General features: G+C 43.1%; 1 protein-coding gene across 1 annotated transcript; it reads left to right on the top strand.

Moving 5' to 3' along the window:
• Positions 1–7,467: 7,467 nt before the first annotated feature.
• Positions 7,468–9,263, top strand: Spata31g1 (SPATA31 subfamily G member 1). Its single transcript, XM_075967666.1, has 3 exons — positions 7,468–7,593; positions 8,055–8,729; positions 9,165–9,263. The coding sequence occupies exons 1-3, from the start codon at positions 7,468–7,470 to the stop codon at positions 9,261–9,263; spliced, it is 900 nt and encodes a 299-aa protein (XP_075823781.1).
• Positions 9,264–10,146: the final 883 nt, after the last annotated feature.

Genomic DNA, 10,146 nt, shown 5'->3' with positions numbered 1-10,146 from the left:
TGGACCTCACTTCTCCTGAGCCTCTTTGGATTACGAGCGAATTTCCAAATCTCCAATATCCTTCTAAAGAGGAAACTGAAAAGCTGCTGCTCTCTGTGATGTGCTCTCCAGTCCCTCTAGCTTTCTGCTCCTGAGCACTGCCCCTCCACAGCCGCAGTCTGTTATAGAGCGCCCTCTCACAACTGGCTCACAGTTGGGTGAGCGTATGCCCTCTTCTGGCTTCCTTAAGCCACTGCATGGATTGGTGCACAGTCATACATTTAAGCAAAGCATTCATGCATAGAAGAAAGTAAAATACACAGCCAAGGCTACAGAGAGAAACTGTTTCAAAAAAAAAAACCTCACACACACACAAAGAAGAAAGGAAAATACAGAAAGAGAGACGTTTTTAAGTCAACAAATTGAAACTTTGGAATTGAAAAACACAATATCTGAAATGAAATTTTTGATAGGCATATTAACAGATTAGGAAGACAGACAAAAGCCAGTAAACTTAAAGATAAGTCAATGAGTCGGGTGTGGTGGCTCACTCCTTTAACCCCAGCACTTGGGAGGCAAAGGCAGGTGGATCCCTGTGAGTTTGAAAACAGCCTGGTCTACAAAGCGAGTTCCAGGTCAGCCAGTGCTGTTGCATAGAGAAACCCTGTCTCAGGAAAAAAAAAAATAGGTCAATGAAATTATTCAATTTGAAGAATAGAGAGAGGGGGCTGGAGAGATGGCTCAGTGGTTTTAAGAGCACAGGCTGCTGTTCCTGAGGTCCTGAGTTCAATTCCCAGCAACCACATGGTGGCTCGTAACCATTTTTTTAAAATATTTATTTATTATGTGTACATTATTCTGTCTGTATGTAGGCCAGAAGAGGGCACCAGACCTCATTACAGATGGTTGTGAGCCACCATGTGGTTGCTGGGAATTGAACTCAGGACCTTTGGAAGAGTAGGCAATGCTCTTAACCACTGAGCCATCTCTCCAGCCCCCTTCTCTCCTTTTCTTACCTTCCTTCTAGTGCTAGGGAATCCAACCCAGGACTTTTGCACATTTCTTACTTTCCTCTGTTTCTAGAAATTCTATTATTTACATTTTGCTTGGTGGTGTTTCACGGGTCAAAGGTTTTCTCCCCCTTTTTTTATTATTCTCTCTCTCTCTCTCTCTCTCTCTCTCTCTCTCTCTCTCTCTCTCTCTCTCTATTTATTTATTATGTATATAACATTCTGCCTCCATGTATGCCCACACCACCAGAAGATGGCATCAGATCTCATTACAAATGGTGGCTCACAACCATCTGTAATGGGGTCTGGTGCCCTCTTCTGGCCTTCGGGCATACACACAGAATATTGTATACATAATAAATAAATATTTTTAAAAAAAAGAAAAGGAGGAGAAGAAAGAGGAAGATGAAATGGCTGAAAATTCTCCAAATTTGATGTGAGAACTTATTAATATGTATACCCAAAAAGCTCAGTAATGGAGATCATTGGTGAGCACTTGCCTAGCATGTGAAAGGCCTTGTTCAATTCCAGCACAATAAAAGAGTAATCCCAGGTGGGTGTGGGGACAATGAAAAGACACAAAGCTGGACAGATTGCATCCAGCTTCAATAAGGCTTGGAGCTGATTATAATCAGAAGTTGTTCAAATCAGAAAGCACATATGATATAATCCGAGTGTTGGAGGGAAATTCTATACCCAGAAAAACTACCTATCAAAAATGAAGGAGACAGGGAATGGGGGGGGGGGTCACTGCTTTCATCCCCACAATGAAAAAACCACAGCAGAAAGACTAGAGATAGCAAGTTTGAGAGAAACTTGAAGGGTGGTAAAGCTAAAGTCAGACACTAACAAAATAACACCTTTGATCCCAGCACTCAGGAGGAGAGGGCAGGTGGATATTTGGATGTTTAAAGCCAGTCTGGTCTATTTAGTGAGTTCCAGGACAGCCAGAGCTACATAGTGAGACTCTGTCTCAAACAAAACCCTGAAGGAGAAATCAAGACATCCCTAGGTAAATATTGAGAAAATTACTCACTGGTAAATATGTCCGAAAATTCCTCAAGGGCCCTTTAGGTTGACATAAAGGAAACTAAGAAGTAACTCAGATCTACATGAAATAAAGAGAACTAGTCAAAGGAATTACACAGATAAAAATAAAAAGTAGATACAAATATTTTTATTTGTATTTTTTTTATCTTACTCCACATGAGAGCTCACAAACCTGCAACTCCTGTCCCAGGAGAATCAACACCCTCTACAGCTCTCTTGGGCACTGCACACACATGCAGGTAAAACACCCAAACACATAAAAATAAATTTAAGAAATAATTAGAAATAAGATTCCTGCATTAATCAGTATTTATAAATATGAGTTGATGGAGATAGACTGCAAAAATACTACTTTAGGCTCAAAAAAGCATGTGTATATGTACACACACATACATATGGACCTACACATATGCAAAAACAGGCATACACACACATGAAAATGGAATAATAAAATATTAAGATGAACAAACTTATGCTCTGTATGGAGATAATGAGAAAATAGCCTTAAGGGCAGAATCCCAGCCTTTGAGGATCCTATCTTGTGAAAACAAAGTTCATTTGGAGAGAGAGATCCTGAACTAAGAATGCAACTGAAGAGGCTCTTTGCTGGAAAATAACCGCCTAGGGGTGTGTGTTCTGAGTTCAGTTCCAGGCACCCAGGGCACTACAGCTGTGAATAGTGGTGCCAGATTGCATAGCAAACAGGAAACAGAATTAGCAGTAAGAAAACTAATACAAATTTGGATAGAAGACTAATTTATGACTCTTATTCTTCATGCCATATATTTCTTTCATAAATTCTCCGACTTACTCACCTGACCTCAATCCAACCTGCACTAGGGCTCTAGACTGGCATGGGTCATGCTAGGAAAAAAAGGTACAGAAGAGATTAAAGAATACTACCCTTCATCCCCACCCCGGCCCACCACAAGAGCAAGCAAGTCCTGAGTCTCACGAGCTGTATTCTGGTAAGCTTTCTAAGGCTTGGTCACGTGATGGAGAAGGAGCAAGCAAAAGTAGTACAGAAGCTGCCGAAAACAGTCTTTTGTGGGGATGCTCTGGGGCACTTGAGTGGCCAATGACAACTCATGAGCTGGCACAAGAACACCGTACATTTTAAAGTGCTTTCTTGTCCACCATACCATACGCTCTTCATAAGCATGCTGTAAGGGATACAGGTCAAGAGTATCTCAAGGAGGAATCTGAGCTGCAGGAAGTTAAATAATTTGTCCAAAATCAAGACTCAGAAAGCCGAGGTCTTGGGACATTTGTTCTACTGTATCACATTGCCACCTGGTGGGCATTTGCCAGCAATACATGGTTCTTCCATTTTCAGAGCAAAGCAGAACCAGAAAGCTGGTATTCCGAATGCTGGTTTCTTCCTTTAGTTTCCTCATGGTGAAGTGTTTTGTTGCAGAAATGAGCTCTAGCAATGAACATTCTCAAAGACTGTGGGCTATGAAAAGAGAGAATTTCGTTAACCCTTGAGAGCTCTGAGCAAATAGACCTTTATTAATAAAAAGGACCAAGACCAAGATCACCAACAAGCCCCTCAGAGGGCAACATCTGGTATGTCTGCCATATGTGAACAGTTATGGATCCAGGAACTCCAAAAGCTTTTCAACACGACCAAAACAGATGGTTTCATTGACAGAGAAAATTTACACGATATTCTGCCCTCACCGGAGAAAAACTCAGCAGATAAATATCTGGATGTTGTGGTGAATGAATATAGCCCCACTGATTTCACCATTTTTCTCAGCATATTTGTTGAAAAGCTAAATAGTACAGATCCTGGAAATGAAACCAGAAATGCTTTAGCTTGCTTTCATAAAGAAGTGACTGGTGAATCAGGCGATGCCTTTAATCACAGCACGTGGGAGGCAGAGGGAGGCAGATCTCCGTGAGTTTGAGGCCAGCCTGGTCTACAAAGTGAGTTCCAGAGCAGTCAGGGCTACACAGAGAAACCCTGTCTTGAAAATGAAAAGAAAAAGTGGTTGGTGGGAGTTAGAGTGACGGTTCCACAGCTAAGAGTAATGGCTACTCTTCCAGAGGACCCAGGATCAACTCCCCACAACCATATCTCTAACTCCAATTCCAGAGGATCCGACCCCCCTTTCTGACCTCTTTGGATATCAGGAAGGCAGGTGATGCAAAAACATACATGCAGGTAAAACATCCATACACATAAAATAAAATGAAGAGGAATGTTGTGGAATAGTAATTTAACTAGGCAAAGATGTGTTACATTTGTTTATGCTGCAGAATATCACTTTAACTATGTGAAGGTGTGTGACGTTTGTTTATGCTGCATTTGTTTAATGTTGTACAGATGTGTTGTATTCGTTTCACCTTGCCTGCCTAAGGCACCTGATTCATCTAAAAAAAAAAAAACGCTGAACAGCCAATCACTAGGCAGGAGAAAGACAGACAGGGCTGGCAGGCAGAGAGGATAAATAGGAGGGATCTAGGCTCAGGGGAAGAACAGGAGGAAAGAGCAGTCAGACATGAGGAGCAATGAAAGTAAGATATACAGAAAGAAAGTAAAAAGTCCTGAGGCAAAAAGTAGCTGAAGAGAAACAGGTTAATTTAAGGTAAAAGAGTAGCCAGGAAAGACTAAGGCTGAGCATTCAAAACTAATAGTAAGTCTCCACAACATGATTTGGGAGCTGGTTGGTGGCCCAAAAGAAAAAGCCCGGAACAGAGGAAGAGGAAGAAGAATTTGCACCATTCAGAAGGATTACCCGATCTGATGACAAACATATAATCAATTGCAGATCAGCAAATTGAATCAACAGTACATGGAAGCACAAATTGACAAAATGGGGATTCCAGCTACTACATTCATTCGCATTCTTACACATGGAGCAAAAGACAAAGGTGTCTAAAGGTCTTCCTATTCGAGCCAATCATGCCTTGTTGCCACTTTGGGCACTTCTAAGATTTATCTCCCCTTAGCACTCTTTGCATGCCCTTAGGTTTACAGCTTTGTTTTGCACTTACTGTCTGCCAGTTGAGGGCACATATATCTTTACAGACTGTAACAAGACTTTCTGTTATTTTCAGAATAGAAAGCAGGGTGACTTAACTTACCAGTGGTCTCAACACTCCCAAATTACCACAATTCACACAAAACCAACACAGTTTTTCAGAGAAAATTGTCCATCATTTTTTTTACTGAACAGTAATTAAACTTTATGGTAAAAAGCAAAACAAAAAGAAATAAAAGAAGGGCTTGGCACCAATTGTCATTCTCTTCAGTTTAGGTAAACTATAGACATTCACTATGTATGGACAATGTGGTTGCTAATTTAATTAATGATTTTGTGTGTTTTTTCCTAAAATTCAAATTTTGAAGATATTGAACCTCTCTACACATTTACTCTTCAAGCCTATAGTCCCAGCTACTAAAGAGGCTGAGGAAGGAGGACTACTTCAGTTCAACAGTTTGAGCACAATCCACACGACAGTGAGACCATGTCTTTAAAACATATATGCAAACCTTTAACCCTAACCCTGAAAGGCAGAAGCAGGTCGATCTTTATGGGTTCTAGGTCAGTCTGGTTTATACAGCAAATTCTAGGCCAGCCAGGACTACATGGTAAGAGCCTATCTTGGAAAAAATGTAAAAGACAAAAACCCAGGAATGATGTTTCAGTCCTGTAATCCAAGTACTCAAGAGACTGAAGCAGGAGGATTGCCATGATTTGAGGCCAACCTGGGGTATACAATGAGTTCCAAAACAGCCACCACTACAAAGGGAGACCATGCCAATGTAAACTGAAGTGTGCAGTGGGAGTTGATGAATGGGAAAATCACAGAATTCTATGTCCCCACACTTACGTACTGTTAGTGAGAGTGTAAACTGGTGCCATAGAAATCACTGTGGGGGTTTCTCAAAACAACAACTAAAATTAAAAATAGAGCTATCATGGAGGCTGGAGAGATGGCTCAGCCGTTAAGAGCACTGGCTGCTCATCCAGAGGTCCTGAGCGGTTCACATGGTGGCTCACAGCAGTACGTGGTGAGATCTGCTGCCCTCTTCTGGCCTGCAGCATACATGCAGGCAGAGCATAATAAATATTTTTAAAAAAATAGAGCTATCAGCCGGGTGGTAGTGGCACACGCCTTTAATCCCAGCACTCGGGAGGCAGAGGCAGGCGGATCTCTGTGAGTTCGAGGCCAGCCTGGTCTACAAGAGTTAGTTTCAGGAACCAAAAACTACGGAGAAACCCTGTCTCGAAAAATCAAAAAAAAAAAAAAAAAAAAAAAAAAAGAAAGAAAGAAAGAAAGAAAGAAAGAAAGAAAGAAAGAAAGAAATCAGGCTGAGCAAGTCATGAGGAACAAGCCAGTAAACAGTGCTCTTCCATGGCTTCTGCATCAGTTCCTGCCTCCAGGTTCTGCCTTGAGTTCCTTCTTGCCCTAACTTTCTCAGTAATGAACTATGATGTGGAAGTATAAGCTGAAATGAACCTTTTCCCCAAGTTGTTTGTTTTATTATGTTTTGCTTTTTGGTTTTTAGGTCTGGGGGTTTTATTTTGCGCAGGGGGGGGAGTGATAGTATTTCATACCAGAAATAAAAATTGTAACTAAGGACAGGCGTGGCTGCACACACCTTTCTTTAATCCCAGCACTCAGAAGGCTGAGGCCGGCAGATCTCTGTGAGTTCAAGGCCAGCCTGCAAAAAGGAAGGGGTTGGCAGAGAAACGACCAAAATTAGTATTATGAAAATGCCATAAGAAAACCAATTTGTGGGGGCTCAGTGGTTAAGAGCATTGCCTGCTCTTCCAAAGGTCCTGAGTTCAATTCCTGGCAACCACATGGTGGCTCACAACCATCTGTAATGAGATCTGGTGCCCTCTTCTGGCCTGTAGACATACACACAGACAGAATATTGTATACATAATAAATTAATTAATTAAAAAAAAGAAATGACACTTTGTTAAAAAAAACAAGAAAACCAATTTGTGCTAGGAATAAAATTTAAACACACAAAAGCAGTGGTTGCACACACCTTTAATCCCAGCACTTGGGAGGCAGAGGCAGGTAGACCTCTGTGAGTTCAAGGCCAGCCTGGTTTACAAAGTGAGTTCCAGGACAGTCAGAGCTTTGAAGAGAGACCCTGTCTCAAAATAAAACAAAACAAAACAACAAATGAACAAAAACCCTGAGGTACTAAGTTGTTAGACTGAGGTTTCACAGTAGAGTTTGGATGGCATAGTTCAATGTTAAAATGCATGTCCTAGAGCATGGACAGTTCTGATCCTGGCAATCAAGACAAGGGCAGCACTGAAATTTCACTCTCTGATAGAGGTAACATTTTGGCCCTAAGCTCCAGGACACGGCTCTGGGATCCATGTGGGGGTTGGGAATTCTGTGTTCTATGATGTAGTGATGACCTCAAGAAACTGCCACTAAGTTGAAGAAAATGGAGTGGCTGCTAGACCAGTTTCAAGCTAAGGGAGACATGGGGCTTCTCCAAGGCCAGCTGACCCAGGCTCTGGCCTGCAGACACTGCCACAGCACCATCTGCCTTCAAAGCCCAGGGAGTCTGGTGATATTATTCTTGTTTATGGTTTGGCAGATCCAAAGATGGCGGCAGCTCAGGAAATGGCAACAGCTTCAGCCCTGGTTCTCTGGAGACATAAGGAGGCAAGGCAAGGTAGGTGCCCACTGATGTGGATATGTATAAATAACTATTGAAATGACATGTGAGATCAAAATGGAGGGTCAATGTCATGGATGTGGTCCCAGATATGTGATTATAAGCCACAGATTAGTGGCTGGGTGAGTGTTCATTGACACGATTTGAAAGACTAATCACAGACCCTGACATGGAGAAATGCTGATCTCTAAATGTGAACTGGGTTCTGACATTAACAATGGATGAGGAGCAGGATAAGTGACCACTGACCAGAGCAGTGAGGCAGGTGAGCCTGCACATAGAGCTAGTGAATGTATGATACATCACATGTCTCTGAGATGTCACACCTAATAGTATGCTCTATTCCCTAGCGACTACAGCTTCTGTACCATTTAGCCTTCCTTGATTGCCTGTGGAAGCAAAAGTCAGAGGAGGAGGAGGAATATGGGGAAGAGAAGGCAGAAGAATCATTATCTCTGGATCCACTAAAATCATATTCTCCTTCCCAAGACACTCGCACTGGAAATGAACTCACTGCAGCTCCACCCCAGCCATCCTGTAGTTCTGAGGGACTCCCCGAGGCCACAGAGTTAAGAGAACAAGTACTCATGCAACCTTCAAGCCCTTCCAGATCCTTCCCTACCTTCCAGATCCTGACCACCCTACCTGTGAGGAACAAGATAGCTTCAGGAAATTGCCTACAGCAGAGAAAATGCCAGCTCTTCTGTGGTCTTCCCTCGCTACACAGTGAGTCCTTGGAGACTATTTTCCTGAGCTCAGATGGCCCTTCTCCACTAAAGCTGTCTATTTGTCCTTCTGTCTTCTCCAACAAGGTTGCCTTCCTGCCTGTGTACAACTTGTTGCTTCCCTATTATCACTCCCCAACTTACTATCCTACCCCTGAAGCCCACACTAAGAGAAATCTGGAAGGAACGGCAGCTGGTTCTCAACTAGTTCAATCTCCACCTTCCCCTCTTACCCCATCAGTATTCTCCACTATTAAGCCCTTCCCTATAGATTGCAAGGGAATCCTTTCTGACACTGAGGTAAACACACAGTGGTTTACACAGCAGAAAGAGGTTCCTTGTGTCTCTGAGAATCAAGTCCTACACTCACAGCCTGAACACCAAAAAATCAGATCTTCCACATTCTTATATTCATCTGAGGCCTGGAGGGAAACGCCAGGGGACCCCAGCCTCCTTCAACACAATCCAGAATCACCTTCTGCCTCTCTGTTGTATCCTTCTAATCCTCAGGAAGTCCATGGATAACCATGAAACAACATGAGCACCCAAAAACCTCTGAATCTGCAATGCCAACTGCAAGCTCACACCCAACTTCCCTGACAGAATACCAGAGAACCAACCCTATAGACCTGTCTGGATTGAAAGCTCTCTGGGAAACTACAGGGCAAAACAAGAACCCTCAGATCTGTAAGCTTCCAATCTCCGCCCCCTGCCAATTCACAGTACCCATGACAGAACCTCAAGGAACTGCCCCTCCAGGAACTCCCCCTGGACATGAAGCTCAATGGGGAATTATACAACATAAAGACAATCCCCAAACTTCTGATCCCCTAATGCCAGTCTCCTGTCAACCACCAGATTTTCTGTCAGAAGTAGAAAATGTTAACCCCAAAGGAAGACGTCCTGCACCAAAGGACTTCTGGGGAAGCATGGGATATAGAGAGAGCCCACCTGTTTCCAGGTCTCCAGTGTCAGTCCCCTGCCCTCCTCTGAACACCCTGTCAGAACACCACAGACCCCTAGAGCATCTGTCCACATACAAGCCTCAACGGCAACACAGAGACAACTTGGGCAATCTCTGGGCCTTTGAAACCCCAACTTTGAACTTCAACATGGGGTTCTTTGAAGCCAACCCTGCATGTCTCCCCCTGGGATCTGAAGCTCCACTGAAGGGTAGACCTGGTACAGAAAATCTCTGTGTCTATGCAGACCTAGTTTCATCTCCTAGCCTTCCTTCTGCCTCTCTGCCAGACTTTGCAATAATGGGTCAAAGAGTCTTTTCAGAGTCTAAAGTTTTATGGGAGACAAAGGGGCAGAGAAAGAATCTCTGGGTGTCTGACTCCCCAAGTCCTGCCCACATACCTCTAGCCCCCTTTATAGAACCACAAAGAATCAATACTGTGCATGGCTTCTCTAGATCAGAAGCTACATGGAAAGATCCTGAGCATACAAGAAAATGTTTGTCTTCTGGGCCTTCATATCTGAACCTCAACCCAACCCCAGTTCTTGTACAGTCACCCCTCAGAGTTAGCCCCATAGAGAACCTGTTTAAATCTAAAGTGTGTTGTGGGGACACTCAAAGAAAAAATAACTTCTTGGCCTCTGAGCATCTAGCTCAAAGCTTATCCCAACACCTGCTTGGAGCCAGCTCCTCAGGAGTCCTATCTGAGCCTGCTGGAGGGTACATGAAGCAGAATGAAAACTGTTATGTTTCTGC

The sequence above is a fragment of the Microtus pennsylvanicus genome, chromosome 3, assembly GCF_037038515.1.
Source record: "Microtus pennsylvanicus isolate mMicPen1 chromosome 3, mMicPen1.hap1, whole genome shotgun sequence".
Lineage (NCBI taxonomy): Eukaryota > Metazoa > Chordata > Mammalia > Rodentia > Cricetidae > Microtus > Microtus pennsylvanicus.
Note: the sequence above shows the minus strand (reverse complement) of the source record. Positions and strands in the feature narration are given on the sequence as shown.